General features: G+C 32.2%; 1 protein-coding gene across 2 annotated transcripts in view; it reads left to right on the top strand.

The window, feature by feature from the left end:
* CSMD3 (CUB and Sushi multiple domains 3) overlaps positions 1-20663 on the top strand; it is a 1254780-nt gene that overhangs the window by 427913 nt on the left and 806204 nt on the right. For both annotated transcript variants that reach the window (XM_011934353.1, XM_011934352.1), the window contains exon 6: positions 9474-9586. In XM_011934353.1, coding sequence (XP_011789743.1) covers positions 9474-9586 — 113 coding nt within the window. The remainder of the gene's footprint in view (positions 1-9473; positions 9587-20663) is intronic.

The following is a 20663-nucleotide window of genomic DNA, read 5'->3' as shown; positions in this document are numbered from 1 at the left end:
TTAACCCCTGACAACACAGTCTGTCTTTTGAAACTTAAGCCAGGCATTGACTTCTCTTTAGCTATGAAAGGTCTACATGGCATTTTCTTCCAGTAGAAAACTACTTCTTCTGCACTGAAAATCTGTTGTTTAATGTAGCCACCTTCAGCAATTATTTTGGCTAGACCGTTTAGATAACTTGCGGCAACTTCTGCATCACTTTATGCTTATTCACCTTGCACTTATGTTATGAAGATGTCTTCTTTTCTTAAATGTCATGAACCAACCTCTGAAAGCTTCAGATTTTTTATTCTACAGCTTCCTCACCTATCTTAGTATTCATGGAATTGAATAAAGTTAGGGTCTTACTTGGAATTAGAATTTGGCTAAATGGAATATGGTGGTTGGTTTGATCTTATAACCAAACCACTAAAACTTTCTTCATATCAGCAAAAAAAGATTGTTTTGCTTTCTTGTAATTTGTGTGTTCACTGGAGTATCACTTGTGATTTCCTTCAGTAATTTTTCCTTTGCATTCTCAACTTGGCTAATTTGTCATAAGATGTCTATCTTGGCTCTCAACATGCTTTTCTCACTCAGGTTAATAATTTCTAGCTTTTGATTGAAAGTGAGAGACATGTGACTTCCTTTCACTTGAACAGTTGGCAGCCATTGTATGTTTATTACACTTTCAGTATTGTTGTGTCTCAGGGATAGAGATGTTCAAGGATGGAATGAAAGACAAAGACAAGAGAATGGTTGGTTGGTAGAGAAGTCAGAACAAACTCAACGTTTACTGATTAAGTTCACTATCTTTCATGGGCACAGTTTGTGACACCCAAAAACAATTATAATAGTAACATCAAAGTTCATTATTTATAGGTCACCATAACAGAAATAATAATGAAAACTTTGACATACTATGAGAATTATTAAATGTGACACAGAGAGTTGAAGTGACAATATGCTATTGGAAAAATGCCACCTGCCAAATGCGGCATTGTCACAAACCTTCAGTTCGTAAAACAACAGCAACAAACCCCACGATATCTGCAAAGCACAATAAACCAAAGTGCAATAAAATGAGGTGTGTCTGTAATACTATGCAAACTATGCATTTAATCTTGATTAAAATTTGGTGTTTGAATCTATACATATTGTATCATAGATTTTTCTGAAGCATGTTTCTAGATAAAAGGAACCCAAATCTATAATATCCATTTTAAATAAGATAATTAATCTAAAGAATGGATCCTGGAAATAGGTGATAAGTGGGAAATCAGAAAAGAGTTACAGAATAGGGCATGTGGGTTTTAAAGGGTGTGATTAAGAGTAGAAGGGGAGAAGGAAAGGAAATAAAGCTTACTATAGCCAATCATCTCCTTTGCTTTGTAAATACTTTATAATATCTTGCTTCTGAAAAGTGGACTGCCTAACACAATACTTAGATTTGTAATGCGATTTTTAAAACTATGCAGAAATCTGTGTCCTGATGTCCAGTGACTTTTGACTACCTAATCAATAACATAGTCTGTCATCCATGACAAGGAAACACCACTTGGTCTATGTAAACATCTGTACACTCCACATACATGATTTTCACGGTATAGAAAATTAACGTCATCCATAAGTGAATTAATTTAGTTCCTAAAACATTTTTTCAACTTTTAGTACCCTGCACAACATAACAGAAAGTTTTTTTTTAATTTTTTGACTATTTTTGAATATACTAGTTTTTCTTGGGACTGTAAAATGCATTCTTGTTCAGACATGAGGCAACAAACAATATCAATGGCTTAGAATAAATTTCATTGCATGTTACTGATATCATGGCAAAGCATGAAAATGGGAGAATGTTTGCTGGGCAGTTTTAAGAAATTCTGGATGAAGACATTTTAAAACTACAGGAAGAGTATATGTTTATAAAAGAGCAATTCAGAGTAATTATTGGACAGTGTAATTTCCGCCATCCCCAAGGCATTTTTGGTTGCTAATGTTCAGAACACACTTTGACAAATTTTGTAATAGGATAGTACTTAATTAACATAATTCATTATCTTCAGTTTGAAATGTGCTTATGGATTCGATACATATCATGTGGATCTTTTCAACTTCTTATAATTTAGAATATAGATTATATAAACAAGATGAAAGCAGTGAGACATGCCATAGGAAGAGTTATACCAAGTGCTTTTCATATTCAGAAAACAAAAAATACAACTTTTAGTCAGGCGAATTGAAGAGGACATATGAAGGAGATAGAATTTTAGATGGGTCTTGAATAAGAAAAGAACTAAAACATTTAATAATAATATAAAATTGAATTATTGACATAAGTGATAAAGAGTATAAAAATATAAAGGGACTGAAAGGACATGTGCCCAAATAACTTCTCTTCATTTATTTTTTTGACATATAAAAGACACTATACACTCACTGTGCATCAATCATTACGCTAAGTACCAGAGATTTAACAGCCCTGTTAAAGAAAATGTAAAATAATAGGAAACAGAAAATGTATCACTATGTAAAGTAATAAATGGCTAATCATGAATTTTGTGGTCATAGCAAGATGGTTTCCTAGAGATTCCTGGTACTTATCCAACCAAAAACAAAGGACCAAAACAATGAATAGAGAACTACATTCCAACTAGAGTAACTGAAGAAGTATGCTGGATACTTCACCACAAGGAGGTGGTGAAATCTCTGTGAAGCACAGAAACCCAGAATGGAAGTTTAGAGAGGAAGTGAAGCACCTATCTTTGCCACTCTGTTCACCCTGCTGGGATGAGCTTGGGGATGGGAGAGACTTCTCTTTGTGAGAAAAAGTTAAACTGGAGGCCACCAGCAGTCCCCATTCCCAACATACACATCTACAGTTCTTGATGCAAGAAAGGCCCACAGTCCTCACTGTCTCTGAATGTAGTTTGGAGGGTTTCCTGTAGTTAACATGGCTGCATTGCTCCAGAGTGAGGAGCCTGTGTGCACCCCCCTACCCCTGTGACCCAGAGTGCTATAGCACATCACTATCTTGATGGTATCAGACCCATAGCTCTAGTACATCCTATTATGGGAGCCAGTAGTCATTGTTTATCCATCTTGATGCTCTGCTGACATTCCACTCCACTCAAACAGATGGCCACAGTAACAATAACCTGACTACTTGGAGCCTAGGTTCAGCAGAACAGCTGTGACTCCAGTGTCTGAGACTATGCTGTGTCCTGCTTCAATGGAACAGGCAGTCATACAGAGTGGGAAAGTTGACCTCAGGCTTGTCCTGACTCCCCAAAATCACCTCAGAGTTGGTTTACCTACCACGCCCATGTGTGCCTGACAACTCAACATTCATCTCAGTGGTGGCTCCATTCTCCTGCCAACCCACTCCAGAACCAGCCAACTCATGTATGTGAGCATTTGCCTGGACCACCAGTTAGCCTTGTGGTGGTCCCACTGCAAGGTAGTCCCACCCTAGATAATTCACTGCATCTGTATGCTCCTGGATCAATATAGCTGGCCTAGTGGAGGCCCAGGACTCCAGCAAGCCCACCCTAGTGCCAGCCAACCTATTGTACTCAAGTATGCCCAGCCTGAAACTATCATGGTGGCCATTATTACCACAAATTTTTGCAGTCCTGAGCACTGACGTGCTCATGGACACTGGTGATGCGAATTACAGCTGAAGAAACTGCACATAAACCACACTACTGCTTCTACCCAGAATCAAAGCCAAAACACCCTGCCAAACCACACCCTAAGACCCATATATATGAAAATGTTTCACTTTACCAAAACTACCACATAAAATCAGGAAGGTGACTCTTCTACCATATGCACAGATATACACATAGGGAAAGAAGAAACGTGAAAAAGCAAGTAAATGTGAGCTTTCCAAAGGAACACAAAACACTTCAGTAGCAGACACTAAAGAAAGGAAAATAATGAAGTATCTGAAAAAGATCTAGACATTTCATCCTTAAAAAAAGAAATATACTTTTCAGGAACATGGAGGGAACTGGAGACAGTTATCGCAAGTGAAACAACTCAGAGACAGAAAGACAAACACCACATGTCTCACTGATAAAAGGAAAGTAAATAATGTTTACACATGGAGGTAAAATGTGGAATGATAGACAATGGATGTTTGGAAGGGTCAGGGGATGGCAGAGGGGTGGATGATGAGAAATTCTTGATAGGTACAATGTACATTACTCCAGTGATGGATACACCAAAGGCTCTGACTTTACTCCCGATGAAAAAATTGGCAATGGACAGGAACAGATAACCTTCAAAAGAAGACAAGTGGCCAACAGGTGTATGAAAAAAATGTTCAACATCACTAATCATCCAGAAAATGTAAATCAATACCACAATGAGATAGCACTTCACTTTAGTCAGAATGGCTACTATCAAAAAGACAAAAGAGGTGTTAGCAAAGATGTGGATAAAAAGGTACCCTTCTACAGTGTTGGTGAGAATATATATTAATAGAACCATTATTGAAAATAGTATGTATGTCCCTCAAAAAATTAAAAAATAGTACTACCATATGATCCAGCAATGCTACTACCAGGTAACTATCCAAAGGAATTGAAGTTAATATGTTGAAGAAATATCTGAACTCCCATTTTTATTGCTTCACTATTCACAATAGTCAAGTAATGGATTCTAAGTGTCCAATGATGTATGAACGGATTAAGAAAATGTGATTACACACACACACACACACACACACACACACATACAATACTCAGTGGAATACTATTCAGCCTTAAGAAAGAAAGAAATTTTGTCATTTGGGACAACATGGGTAAATCTCAAGGAAAATATGTTAAGATAAATAAGTCAGAAACAGAAAGATAAATGTCAAATGTTCTCACCCATATTCAGAATCTAAAAGTGTTGGTCTCATAGAAGTAGCAAATAGAACAGTGGTTACCAGAGACTAAAGAAGGTGGTGGGTTGATAGGAGAGGTTGATCAATGGGTATAAATTTATAGCTAGAAAGGCAGAATAAGTACCAGTGTCCTACTGCACTGTAGGGTAACTATAGTCAACAAAAAGATATTGTGTATCTCAAAATACCTAGAAGAGAGGATTTTGAATTTCTTACTACAAAGAAATCATAAATGTTTGAGGTGATGGATATGCTAATTACTCTGATTTGATCATTACACAATGTATATATGTACTGAAACATCACGTTGTACCCTATAAGTGTATGCAATTATTATGTGTCTATTAAACATAAAGAATTAAGATATGATAAGAACATGCACAGATGATCTGTGAGGACAGAGGAGATTAGGCACCTCTCTTAACCATTGAACTTTGTCTGGTTTCCCTGAGAAAGATTTAGAGTAAATAAATTTTAAAAAGGATATTTATTTCAGCCTCAAAGTGAAGTATATGCAAAGGTCCAGGGATAAGATGAAAGAATAAATTTGAGCAACTAATAGCGGCTCAGCATAGGGCCATAATCTAACAAGGTCATAAAGAACATTCATGAAGATTTATGATGGATACATCTTATCTCAGTGCTAGAGAAGGAAGGAGGTCAAAACTGGTTTAAAAGCAAGAGGGTTAGAAAGCACGAGAGCACGCTTGAGAGAGGGAGACAGAGACAAGTAAAATTAGAGGAAAGTGGGAGAATTGTGGAAAAGAGAGATGCGAAGTCATGGAGGTAATGATGTGAAAAATCCTGAGTTTAAAATTTGACTCCACCTATACATAATGTAGATAGGTCATTACATTTGGATGATTTTAGGGAATTGGAAAGATTTTTTTAAAACAGATGTCAGAGCAATAAAAAATGATAGCTGTTGATGAAACTACAAAATTTGAGAAAGTTTGAAAACCGGATATGGCTGAAATGAGTACCTGACAGGAGAGTTTTAAACCAAAAGAATAAACTCAAAATAGTTTTATGAACTTTATCAAAAAAGCTGTGGTTCTCTCAATTTTCTTATGTTTAACTAATTCTTAAAATCATGTTGTAAGGATTATAATTATATTCTCTAAAGGATTAATTACAATGGAAACTATTATATAGGATTTTAAATATCAATTTATGATTTAATCATTATTTCTGCAGTAAATTGGAGAAATAAAATTTTTACAAATATTAATTATGTTGTTACTCTATTATTGTCAGTATTTCTTTCCTCATTAAACATGCAATGAAATTTTATCTCATTAATAATTTTTTAGTAATTCCATTACAATTTATTTATTACTCAAGAGATATGTCTAATTTTCTGGTACAAATAACTATAGTAGTAGGGAACAAATTTATGACATTTGTCATTACCATATTTTTCTTGATATAATTATCCTAAAATCCAGTTTGATAGTTTAAGCCATATAATCATGAGTATGGATGTTTTTAGGGTGAAATGGAAAATGTATTAAAACAATGGAAACTTTATATATAGAAATTCTTTATCATGTTACTGGTTTTTTTGTTATTGTTGTTATATATCATTTGCCACTACCTGAAATATATATTATTTATTTATTTGTTTGTGTGTTTTATTTTTACTGTGTAAAACCATGATTTTTCTCTTGCTTACTGTCATATTTCCAACCTTTACCATTGGCATTTCTCATATAGTTAATGTTTGGTAAATAATTGTTGAATAAATACATACAATCTCTTTCTTATTAACGGATTATTCTCATTGACTTTATGCTAGAATTTGCTTACTCTCAAATAACCACAGTAATTTGACACAGGGATAATAATAAGTTATATTTTAGAATATCTCCTTTAGTATTTAAAAAAATAATTATCTAAATTAAGTAGTTTAATGGAATCTTTCCAAGTGGCATATATTCTCAATCCCCCATTTCCTGATTTTCCTGATAACATGTGAAATAAGGACAGAGATATATAGATTTATTTGTGAGATTTCTCCATAAGCCATAAACCAAGCCATATTGTTTAGAATGGGTTTAAATAATGAACATTATTCAGTAACTATGATTTTCAAAGCCCATGTGACTCCCCTATAACCAACGACTGTGTATTTCTCTCTGGTGGCAGAGGGATGCTGTGGTGCAAGTGCTTTCTAGTTCAGTTTCTTGGCTTATCTAAGGTCCTGCCTCATATGCTGAAGCATTGAGGCTGTCAGGAATATTTCTTACTTTCACACTTGTTAGATAATCATTATTTGCTCCACCTCATGCACATTCTGCTTCTCGCTACTGCAGCTCTGCTTTCTTCAGGTCCACCCTCTTAGATTACTGAAAGTAAATTCAAGTTGCAAACTGCAGTTACACAGTAGCTATTACTTGCCTTTAACATACTCTATTACTGAAATTACCTTTCATGTCCCTGGAAAAGATGGAAAGTTTATTATTTTTATTGTCCATTTTGTCTTTTTTCCTTTCTCACATTTCTTGATGTCCTTGTGTAGTTGATCCTCATTTACTGGGTCTTTTAGGGGGTCTGTCTCCAAACTCTGCTTTGGTGTATTACACACCTCCATGTATTCTAGTCTCATTATATCTGGAAATGTGTGCAGCCTGTCAACAATAATTTAAACTTACCCCAATGGATATTCATGTTCATTGAAATAGGGAATTGAACAAAACCAAATTGTAAATCAAAATCTGGCATGAACTATGCTACTCAATTGGAAATATAATTGAAACAAATCCAAATCGTTTTTCACTGAATTACTATTTTAATCAACAAGAGTAAACATAACTTGTATATTTTCTGAAAGTAATGAAATCAGCTTTTAAAACTTGAGTCTAAAATTATACAATGATATTATATAATTTTATTAACTAAATTCAGATTGGAAAAAAAAATCAGTCAGCTCAACAAATAAACAGATTCATCCCTATGAAAAGAGAAAATAGATTTACAGAGAAACATTACAGAAAATGCACTGCAAACCGAGAATAAAAATGAGAAATATATGGCCTATATCTGGATGTTTTCATTTTGGAATTCAACATTCTATACACCAGTAGGCACAATAATACAATAAAGGTGATTTTATATTTTAATGGACAAGTGGTCATCCACTAAAAATGGTGGCTAGCTCCCGCACATCTCAGGGAAGTTGGGTTTTCAGGGATAAAGATGAAGAATATTGGTTAGAGGTTCCTTGCATCCCTGTACCTACACCTTAACACTGATTACATACACAAGGACAGATTTTCCATCCTCCTTCTACTGTTCCCCTAGCATGACTAATCGCCAAGAGGTGAGAGAATATTTGCAATTCTTCCTGACATTTCCACCCCACAAACATAGCATAATAAATCAGCTATTTATTTTGCCTTCTGAAGAAGAAAAGTGTGAACTTTGAAGAACAGGAAAGATATACTTGCTATTAAGAAACCTTAATCTGAAACTCTTAATCTGAAACCCTTATTATTAAGAACTTGTTATTAAGAAACCTTAATCTGAAACTCTTCCTAACTATGTAATAGCCTTACTTTGGAGACTCTTTTACTTTGGCTTTATAGCAAACACTTAAAATTTAAATGGTTAGATATATGGTAGAAATACAATACAGCAGCATTTTTCTATTTCATGATGTCAGAAAAACTGCTTTGCTGGAAATCTTCAAAAAATTATAAAGCAAGAGGTAGTTTATATATTAATCATGACCAATATCGGGAGGATAGTTCTCATAATTTGCTGTAAGATGCTTGTTTTGCGTATATTATAAATGGTATTCTTACAGCCAAATATGTGAAGACTACATATCCAACTATATTTATTTGGATATATACAATCTGTTTTCTGCCTCTCCATTGGAGCAAGCGTCTAATACATTATAGAATTATATATTATAATGAAAGCTAGTCATGAACATTTATAAGATTATGAAATTACACAAAAACAATGCTCGTTCTATGAAAATAAATTGTGAAATTTGCCATCCAATGAGAAATACTGAAAAAACATTAAGTGGATAGGAGAGAGTATAAGAAAAAAAGTGTACAATCTTACCCTGGAAATAAGTGTATCAATTTATTTGAGGTCTTTTGATTTTGTAACTTTATTGTATCAATACATACATGGGAAGCACAGTGACTAGCACCATCAGCTCAGTATCTGTTGTGTTTATTATTAACAATAATAAACAATACAATATGTATTAATAAATAATAAACAAGATATAAATAATAAACAATATAACATTAATAAATGATAATATAATACTAATAAACAATACCATAAATAATATTATTGGTGCAGTAAATACATTTGGCTGAATCAAAAATCATGTGCACTTAAGGTTTTACAGTTGATTGTATTAATATACGCAACCTGATTGGAACAGCATGTGTTTGGACTTGCACTATTCTATAATCGACTTTTCTATACATCAAAGAACTATTTCATTTGTGCTTAAAAAATTGACAGTGCAAAGTCATGAATATAGATAGACATTTGTTAGGTCCCAATTTTGTGAAAACGTTTACTGCTGAAAAACTTTTTAAAATTTTTGTTGTTGTCTTTTGTAATTCAGGTTATCTGGAATGAATATACCACCACCAATTATCAGCAACAAAAACTGGCTCAGACTGCATTTTGTTACAGACAGCAATCATCGATATCGTGGATTTAGTGCTCCCTATCAAGGTATACTTATGGAATACCTCTGCCTCTTTTGATATGTACAATGATTTTGTTGTACACAACTGTGTTTTGTGGTAGAAAAATATCTTTAGCATTTAGAAATGGGAATTTGTATTGGAAAAAAATGGTCATTCTGTTGCCTAGACAATAATGTGATCATAACTAAATTACAGTATTAAAGTTAGTTGATTTTATAGTATAATGTTCAGAATAATGAATATTATGATTTCTAAAAGGTAGTATGTAACAGATGCAATATTTTGCTTTGATCAAGTGCTTCAGCAATTGGATATACAATCTGAAGTTTTTCTGCAAATCACTGCAGAAAACCTTCAGTTGCATGTAGGCTCTTCCTCAATCGAAACTCACCTTCGTATGCAGCGTGTTTGTTACAGCTAGTTCAATTAACCTTGTTAGGAGTTTTATCTACCAAATGTGTTAACATAAATAATTTTCAATAAGTAGGATATAATATTTGATGCATTAACTTGAAAAACTCTTTCGAACAAGATTATTATGAAGATGGAATACTATGAAAATGTAGCTTCTGCAGTGTTCTGTAATACTATGTGAACTTAGTGTACTTTATCCTCAGACTACTTATGTAAATAATTCATTTCATTCTCAGTGGTGTATCAGTTACTTTTCAGGGAACAGTACGCATTGCCACAGTTACATTCTTCCATTTATCTGTGTTTTTTTTTTTTTTAAATGATTTCCCCTTTAATAGTCTTCAGCCCTAAGCACTTTGAAAATTTAATATGATGACTTTAGGAAGCTTATATTTAGTACTCAAAATGGCATTAAATCATATATTTTTTGGAATACAAAACTCAACAATTAATTTATATTTTGAAAACTAGCAACCTCTCTGAAGCAGTTCTGTCAATAAGATTTCTCTTGAAAACTGCAACAGCTTGATGTGATTTGTAATTTGACTTTCATAATACTGCACTGAGTATTACTCTAATAAAACTCCTTAGGAAAGTAACTTAAAATCAATATTTTAGACAAAGTCCACTGTAGAAAATCTACAATAATGATCATTTCTAAAGTAGTTAATTAGATGGAAACATACATGCAAATATGCCTTTAAAACTATTCAATGCATTAACATGTATGATAATAGAAAATATTAGCCTTCATAAATCACTAAATCTTAGAGTTCAAAAATAAATGTTCATAGAAAAATTTATTTTCATATATTTTATTAAAAATAGCTGTTTAGGCATAGTAACTTGAATCTTAACCAGTTTAAACCAATGTCACTTTTAAATTTGCAAAAATATTTTATCCAGTTCCCAATTTCAATTTCTAAAAGTTTGTGTACTTTATAGGACTATTTTATTGAAAATCAGATATTGTGAAGCTTCTTTACCTCTAGGTTGACCCTTTTTTTTTGTAGAGTTTTTCATCCACATGATTCTATGGCTCTGATTCCTTTCTACAATTAGTTAAGGTCAATGGCATAGCAGAAATTCAAAAAACAATCCTCTTCGATTCCTGTGATCTTTTCTATCAGATTCATGGAATCTTCTGGTCAAATGGCTTCTATTATTTTTCTAAACAGAAATAAAGTAACATATATTTTATATTTATATATAGAAACTGGAGCAAAAAATAGATCTCCTACCTCAAATATTAAATGATATTTCATTTGTTTTGTGCGATATGATTTTATGGAGCTGGTATCTTTAAATAGGGTTGTTTTATACTATAAGGCAATGGCACAAAGCTACCAGTCAATTTGTGTACTTACTTATAAATTTCAGTATGCTACTCATTGGTCTTTAATTGACTTTCATAGTATTTTTAAGATTGTAATTGTGGTTTTCAAGCATTATGTGTTTTCGGCACTGAAAAGTAGCATTGCGGTAGTAAAATGGAAAAGATGTGTTTTATGAGGTACAACTTATTTCTATTTGCTGCAGAAAAAGGGACTCAAAAGAGGGATGGAAGTTTTATCTATATAACACAGAGGAAATACAGTGGTTAAGAAAATTGAAGGTTCGATTTTATAATAAGTTTAAGGGAAAGTTTTATTATAAAAAATATGCCTTTGCATATTATTCTTTTAAAACTTTCCTAATTTAGGCTTGCTTTTTCTGATTGCAATATCTTAAAATAACATTCTACCTAGACAGCATGCATTCAATTGAGAAATAAATCTTGAAATCATAATGTAGAAATTTAAATTAAAAATATATATGCACTAAGATAACTTAAATGGCTGCAAAATCGTAATTCTGACATGCCAAAATACATGCCCTATCATGAAATGGTAATGATGCTTTTTACATTGTTCCATGCTACTATTTCATTTTAGCGTTGTCTATATTAAAACTAATTCAAGATCGAAAATTTTGTGTATTATACAAAAGGCAAAACTAAGTCTCCATGCAGCTCAGTTTCTATAAATAACTCATATATTTACTGAGTACTCAGTAACTATTATTGATTTACCTGTAATTAATATTTTAAGGAATCTGTGGGTTTCCAAAGACTGAATATTTTACTCATAACCTTTCTATTTATTCTCTGTCCTTTATTAAATACCGTGAAAATTAACTGCAGACTATTAGAGGGTTCATTGAATGCCATTAGCTATTTCTTATAGTATGTTCCATAATTGATGGAGTAGGTACAAAGACACACACTACTGTGCTATCCCAAATATAACTATCTTTAAGTTATATTATATGCTAGCTTTCTGAATGCTTTAGATATTATAATTTTAAATAGGATTAAGTAGAGACTGAGAATAGCATGCTAAAAAACATAGTTCTATATCAATTCAAAAGTACTGAAAATGTGATTTAAACAGAAAGCCTTTAATACATAAAATATGTTCTCCCTCTGAGCTCCTGTATTGAATATGCCCACTCCTATTTTAAAAAAACATATTTTTCCTTCCTAGTCTACCTATAATAGAAATCTGTTACTTGAATAGTTTATTACTACCTCTTCTTTGATTAAAAAAAAGTTATTTAGTTTTTAACTCTTCCCCCACAAATTCACTTCAATATTATGTCATCATATTTGTCTTTTTTTTTAAACTATTGTTCCTCCATTCAAGTTCCATTAACCCTCTATTAATGAGAACTTGGACTGTGCTACTTCTCACATAAATAGTAAAACTTTTCTTTAATTGTGGTGTTTGGAAGTCCTCTTATTTTGTGAAACCTCTATATTATTGTCACTTGGTCATTAGTATAAACTAAACTCTATTTCTTTTCCATTTCCATGAATGCATTGTCATATTTACTTATTTTTTAAATTGGAAGGGGAGTTTTAGATGACACTCAATTGTCCAATAAAGAAAATCTTGCCTATATAAGATTTTAATTAAAAGTATTTTTATTCCATAAGGCTCAATTATTCAAGTATGAAATATCATATTTTAAAAATTATTCAACATTCAACATTTTTCTCTTTCAATGTGCAGTCATAAATACCATAGCTGTAGGCATTCATATAACTGTATTTATCATGTAAGTTTAGGCATTGCAGTATTTAACCAGTTCTAAATATGTAAATATATGAGTAATTTTATATTCTTGATACAAGCTTGTAAATTCCTTAAATTTTAATCACAACTTGATTTTTATCTTTTCTTCCAAATTTTTTTTGTATGTGATTCTTCTTATGCAGGCAAATATTTTACAGAAATTTATTTTTCATGAGATAAAGATATATTAATAGCAACACACAATATTTAAAAGTTATGAAAATAATATTTTACATAGATTCTCAAATAGGCTATTGTCATTTTGGGATCAACTGGGCATCTTTTATTGAAAGAAAAGCATATTTATTGTACAGAACTTTCAAACCATATTGAAAATGCTCTTTCATATACCTCAATTACACAGAGACTTCTGGCATTTTAGATGCCCATTGTTTCAGTCAAAAACAAATAACTTCGGCATAGTTAGTCCTTTTGTATTTGGGAAGTTTTTTACATAAATGTCTGTGTACAGTTACTGAACGAAGGTAAATAAGATTTTTGGGAATGCAGCATAGTATATTAAGTAAACAATAGGATCAGAAGCTTAGCGTTGAATCATAAAGATATGAATTGCTGAGTTCTGTGAGCATTGGTTTTTCTTTTAGCAAACAGATTCACAGTAGCCAGACATGTTATTGTTGTGTAAATTAAAAGGTATTAAAACTTCTTCTTTTTTTGACTCTTCAATCTTTATTTACTCAACACACATGTGCATGAGCACATGTACACACACACACATACAGACACAGTGTACAAACTAAGTGATTAATTTCCCACTACCTAGAAAGACCTTCATATTTCTTTGAGCCTGAAGACTGAGATCAGATGTCTCTTCCTGAAGCATTCCTCGACTCCTTCCCTTGGGGTAGTCAAGCTTTCATAATGTGTTGTAGTATTTCAGGACTTCAGAAAACTTTGCTTTGTGTAATGGGCCTACAAGACACCCTGAAAATAATGTTGATTAATTATCTTTGTATTCATTTACAGGATGGTTGGTTGTTATTTTCTGCTACCCACAACCAATCGTCCCTTTTATAATTTTTTCTTGATAAGGGCATCTTATATTCTTCTGGGGGAATTATCCCTCTTCCATTGTGTGTGCAGTCTTGGTGGGGCTGCCAATCAACCCCACCAAGGGGTAGGCATATGAGCCATGATGGCCTATTGGACTAAAATGGAACTGTTTACCTGTTTAAGCAGAAGGGGATTTATTACAGAGAATGGAGTCTCCAGTAATTGTTTGCAGAACAAATAATTGTTATATAACAAACAACAGTCTGCAAAGAGAACTGTTAATATCAGGAAACCGAGGAAGTGGGAACCACAATGGCAAATTCTGATTGTTGCTGCAACCATTGGTACCAGAAATATGAACGTTAGCTGTGACTAACAGATTAGAAACCATGGCCACAATTGTTGGCTCCAGAGCCACGACATGCCTGCTGGGACTGCACCAACAAAATGAATGACCCATGCTATCCTCTCTATATCTGATAAGTGGCTAGCTTTCAGTTAAAGCTGTTGCAGAAAAATCAATAACCTTGTAATCTATGTTCTGCACCACAAACTGCAGAAGTAGCACAAATGTGACCTCCACCTCATTTCTGCCTTTCTGATCTCACACAAACACATGTGACTAGCTGAATATTTTTAAGTACCTACTAGAACACTGCAAAGTATACTATGGAATATAGTGTTTAGTTTTCTAGCCTTAACAATGACTGAAGAGACTCTAGAATGAGGGCAGAATGGATACTGAATATCAATCCACCACATAAACAATGGACTGTCTTCCCAGGCTCTTGAGCCCAGTGGTTAAAGAGCAGAAGAAAAATGATTGGAGCCAGCAGATCCTTCGGTTTCCTGAAGACTAGCTACCTAGATCCTCCAAACCCCCTGATTCCTGTCCTTTTAGGTTTCTGCTTTTGTACATTTCCCTTTGGGCCTGGAAGCCCCCACCATGACCTTATAATTATTTCCCTTTTACCTGTAGTTAGTCAGATTTGAGTTTTGATATATACAATCAAACCACCTCAATGGATAGCCATACCACCCTTAACTCGCCTGATCTCATCTGTTCTCAAAAGATTTCTTATAGTATAAGTAAGACATTAAGTAAATAAAGTCTTCAGTGGAAAGAGATAATAACATATGGAACAGATGAGAAAGCACACATTCTAACTATGAAAAATGAATAGTTTAAATATTGTGATGAAACATAAAATTTGAATCCAGGAGCTACAGTTAAAAAGATAAAACACTAGGCTTTATATTTCTCACTATCACAAATGAGGATGCCCACGTTTCTCAAGGGAAAAACACTTTTTCTTGGAACTGATTTTTAAAATAGGCTAGTTTGTAAGTAAAACTGAGAAACAGTTTTTTTTTTTCTATAACAGATTTTCTAAAATCATAAATATAGTGCAGGCTTAAAAATAGAGCACAGGATCAAAGCAAATTTCTGTAAAGAGAGATGATATTCTAATCTTTGCTTCACTAATATAAACTGTTTAATGATGTATTTTTTATATCTTTGTTTTTCTTTCTTGTTGTACCTTCACCATATCCATTGTTAATGAAATACAGGGAACCATATATCCCACCATTCTAGTCATGAACCCTTTCTCTAATGTTATAACTCTCAATGAGTTGTATTTGTGATACCAAGGATAGGGTGGGGGAGTGTGACATGAAAAGAGAAGACCAATAACTTTTGGTTCAGACAATTTAGTTGTACTTTTTATCATAGGAATATTGGACATTGTATTAGTCTGTTCTCACACTGCTATAAAGGACCACCAGAGATTGGATGATTTATAGAGAAACGAGGTTTCATTGACTCACAGTTCTGAATGGATGGGGAGGCCTCAGGAAACTTACACTCATGGCAGAGGGGGAAGCAAGCATCTTTCACATGGCGGCAGGTATGACAGAGCATGTGTGAGTGCCGAAAAATTTACCATTTGCAAAACCATCAGCTCTCCTGAGAATTCACTCACTATCAACAGAACAGAATGGGGGAAACCGCCTTCATAATCCAATCACTTACCTCTCTTGACACATTGTGATTACAGGTCTTTCCCTTGACACATGGGGATTACAATTCAAGATGAGATTTGAGTGGGGACACAGAGCCAAATCACATTAGACGAAGATGAGTAGATTACTTTTATGGTAAAGATTGTAGATGGAACTTTGTTAGTGTAATTCCAGAAATATTCAATGAATATACATTTTTTCGTAGTACAGTAGGTTTTATTTAATTTTTACTGAGTATATGCTATGGGAAAATTTATAAATAATATATTTAAATTATCTCAAAATATGCTTTAATACATAGGCCAACTGCATTATTTTAAGCTTATGAAGTAAGAGAGCTACTTTTATTTACTGAGTTTTAAGAGAATAGAATTTTGAGTTTCACTGGTATGCAGTGTTTGAGAATAATCTCTAATCTTGCACTTTATTCTTTGTATTTGATTTTGACATTATTATCTTTCTTCAAGTTTCCTTCAATGCTAAGTAAATACTTTCACTTGGAATTCTTTTTTAAAACAATTTTTGTTTGAGGCAAAAACATAGAAAATTATTTTACTTCTTGCTTTATGGAGCTGACAGTCTATGAGACTCATCTTTTAAGTACAATGTCTACACAGACAGCAAAAATAATCAAACATTAATAATCAAAATGGTCTATCTAAATAATTATTGTTCTGTCTAAAGCAATTATTAAAAAACTTTCTGATAGCATTTATTCTATAATACAAATGAATATTTTAAAGTCATGCCAGTATAAGATTTAAAGCCTTTTATTGAATTAATCAAGAATGATTTTGAATTTTAGGTTTTCCTATTTTATTAATAAATAAAAAAATATTAATTTAATTTAAAATCTAAGGCAATAATACTGGAAAAGTTTATAAACGTAAAGAAGGAGTTTTAGTTATTGCAATATTGAAAATGAAAATTTGACTATACTTTTAACAAAATAATTCTAATCCTTAGATTTGGCAATCTTTTTATATACCTCCTATCCCAAAATTCTGTTCATTAGTTTTATGTGTATTTGACAGAAAAGTGGCTAAATATTGTTTTTCTTCAAATTTTCCTGAAATAAAAATTTTGCTGTGAAACATACCCTAGTAAACTGAGCGAACTATTCTACGTTGGAAACACAATTTTAGGGACACTTTTTTGCTTAACTCTAGTCCAATATAACAATTTCTAGTAAAACATTTTATCTTTCTTAACATTTTAAAATTCATGAATTAAACATTAAGTCATATAACTGTATTTAGAATTGGGGTACAGTTTTAATATATAAAATAAGGTTTTAGAAATAAAGTATAATTTTAGGAGTCATTTGATTATTTCTTTTATCCTTTTCAGCTGTTTTATAATCATTTTTGTCTGACTAGGAGTTGACAATATGTATTAAAGTTGAGACTACCAGAATTATTAGAGGACATCATTCATGAGAAAAGAGTGGTTTTGGAAACATTAAATTCAGATTCTGATAAAAAGAATCACTTAAGATCAGAAAATAATAAGCTTTGGGCAAAGTACAACAGGGAAGTATAAAGAAAAAAATGTACTTAATAAATAGTCATAAAATTTAAGATTTTGAAGATCAGATAGAGAATCCCCTATATAAATTTTTTCTAGGGAGTTGGATTAATCTTCATAGCATTGATACTAGAGTGACTCTGATTTATAATTAAAAAGAAAATATCATGGATTCTTACTTAAAAACCCCCAAACTTTAATGCTTACCTTTGCTAATTTTAAGACAGTGTTCAATACATGTAAATATTGGTTTGTTTGTATATTTATTTATTCTTTATTAGAGTATTTATAAAGTCAAAGACAAATTATAATAGCTTCATGTTATGATTTCATGGAATTTGTAAAAATCCAGATACAACTTAGCAAATGATTTTGATTTCAATTACTGTCTTTAAATATACTAACTACAATGAATAGGAAATAATCTGTCAAAATCCAGTTATAATATGGATAATATTTTCTAAAATTTATCCTATGTTCAAATGTAGTACTTGGTAATTATAAAACTGATAAAATAATAGATCACTTTGCATAACTATTTTGTTTGGTTCCCACATTCCTGATGATGAGAGAAAAAACTTAAAATTTGCCCATCTCTTGTAGAATAAAAGTCAGCTTTCTTGAGATAAATGTTCAAACTTTCAGGGCTTATATCAGCTCCTCCTTCCTTTTTCAAGAAAACTTCTAGATAAAATTGATAGCCCATGAGTCGTAAAAGTGATGGGATGCACCCAAGTAGTGAATATTAGATTGTTTCACTAGAGGTTTCACTTCCTTGTAACTGAAAATTTTGCAGGGATATACTTCCGGTGTGCACATGGTGGGTGGTTCACCTTGTACTTCAAGAAACCTTTTCTGAATCTTAATATAGGTGCCTGTTTGTCATTTTGTTAATTTAAAACAACCACTTAATTACAGGTATCTATGTAATAGATATTATAATAAAAATTATCACCATTAAACTATGTCAAACATTTAACAAATATATTACAAATTAATCATGTGAGACATCAGCAGAGTCTATTCATTGCTATTGTATGTATACTAGTGAAACAAATAATAATATCATCTGCTATTACAGGTTTATTTAATCTTTTTGTTAGTTCAGGTACTACTAGCTGTTACTGAAAAACTCAAGAAGGAATCTGTACTTATAAAACAGCTTGAAGTGAAAGAATTATAAGACCCTTATTGGGAAAGGTAATAATTTCATAATACTTAGTGCATGTTTGTTGAAAAAGTTCAAATCAAAACATCATATTATTGAACTAACAAGAACATAACCTTATTTCATTGGATAATATCCTCCCTCCCTACAGAAAATGTAGCAATTACTGTTTAGATTTTTCGTAACTAACATGAGACTCCAGATTTTGTGGTCATATAGTCTGTTAGATTTCCAAGTGAACACAATTTTTCTAGTTTTTCAATATGACAAGGGCTCTTTTTCAAAGCAGATGTTTAGTAGCAGGAAATGGCCATAGAAGCTAAGACTGGAAAAGCAGAGTGAAATAGAGATTCCCAGGAATTAATTTTTCTTCATACAAGTATTGTTCTGGAAAGAGCACTGGATTAGAAGTTAGTAAATATTAATACCGACTTCAGTCTGTGAATTTGAATAGATTACTTAATATCTCAGGACTGCGAGTTCTTTCTAGGCCCCAAATTCTTGTACTTAATCTACTATTCCCAATGTCAGTAACATAAAAGTTATTCTCATGGTAGCACGACTTCACAGTAATATGAAACGTCCCCATTTATCATTCCCCGTGGAAAGCCTTGGTATCGCTCACCTTCTGATTAACCTCTACATAGGTTCTAGACTCCTTTGCATAGCACCAGCCAAAAAGGATATAACACACATATAAAAATATTTAATCTTTCTTGTAGCCTTGTAAAAAGTGTAAGAAATAGGCAAAATTAATTTTAATTATATTTAACTAATATGGCCAAAATATTAACATTTCAACGTATACTCTACATAAAATATTACTAATATATTTTACATTTTATTTTTCACATTAAGTCTTAAAATTCTAGGGCATTATACTTATAGCACATCTCATATTGAACATTGATTTTTTTCTATGGAAATAGTTTAGTTTTGTAGACTAGAAGAAAACATTAATATAATAAATGTTTTAGTTTGTTAGAAATTATGATTTACTTCAGTATCACTGTAATTATTGCTCTCTCATAAACTATTCAAGCAAATACATGTAATGTTATATCAATATATAGTACTAGATATATTTTAGTATCAATATATAGTACTAGAAAGCTGCATGTTCCTGAGTCCTCACTACAATACAGCTACATCTTATATGATACAACAGTTAAAATAAAAAGTAGCCTATAAAACAATAAAGTTGTGTGTAATGAAAAGTATTTTTCACTACCTGATTCTAAATTAAAATTAAGATTAATTATAATTAAATAAAATTAAAAATTCAGTTTTTCAGTTATACTAGCTAATTTCAAATGATTAAAACCTGTAAGTGGCTGGAGGCTACCATATTGATTATTCATCCTCAACAGATAAGGTGACACCCCTCTTATGGAAGCTAAGCTAGTGCTACCCAATTATAAGAAAGCAGGAAATTAGTTCAAAAATCACATAAATACACTGACAGAACATGATACAGTGTCACTTTTCTCCGTTGCTCCTCAGCTTTTGTTATTGTTCACTAACTCTTTATGATTTATTATCTAGGATTATTGTATTTTCTGGTCTGCCTTATTTCAGAACTTTAGAAGCCATAATTCACATAAAATTATGATTTCCCTCCACCGCTGTGCAATTTAAAAAAATTATATAAAATAAGGGAATTTTACAAAATTCTGACTTTTAATAGTTTAAAAAATACTCCTTTGAAAGCTAATTTCTCTTTTTTTTTCTTTTTCACACTCCTGAATGCATACTTACTGTCAGACAAGTAGCAGAGGCCTTTTCCCCACCACAAAGGTACTGAGAAGGTATTGAGATATTTAAGAAATGGAATGAAT

This window comes from Colobus angolensis, unplaced genomic scaffold (assembly GCF_000951035.1).
Source record: "Colobus angolensis palliatus isolate OR3802 unplaced genomic scaffold, Cang.pa_1.0 Scaffold134, whole genome shotgun sequence".
Classification (NCBI taxonomy): Eukaryota; Metazoa; Chordata; class Mammalia; order Primates; family Cercopithecidae; genus Colobus; species Colobus angolensis.
Note: the sequence above shows the minus strand (reverse complement) of the source record. Positions and strands in the feature narration are given on the sequence as shown.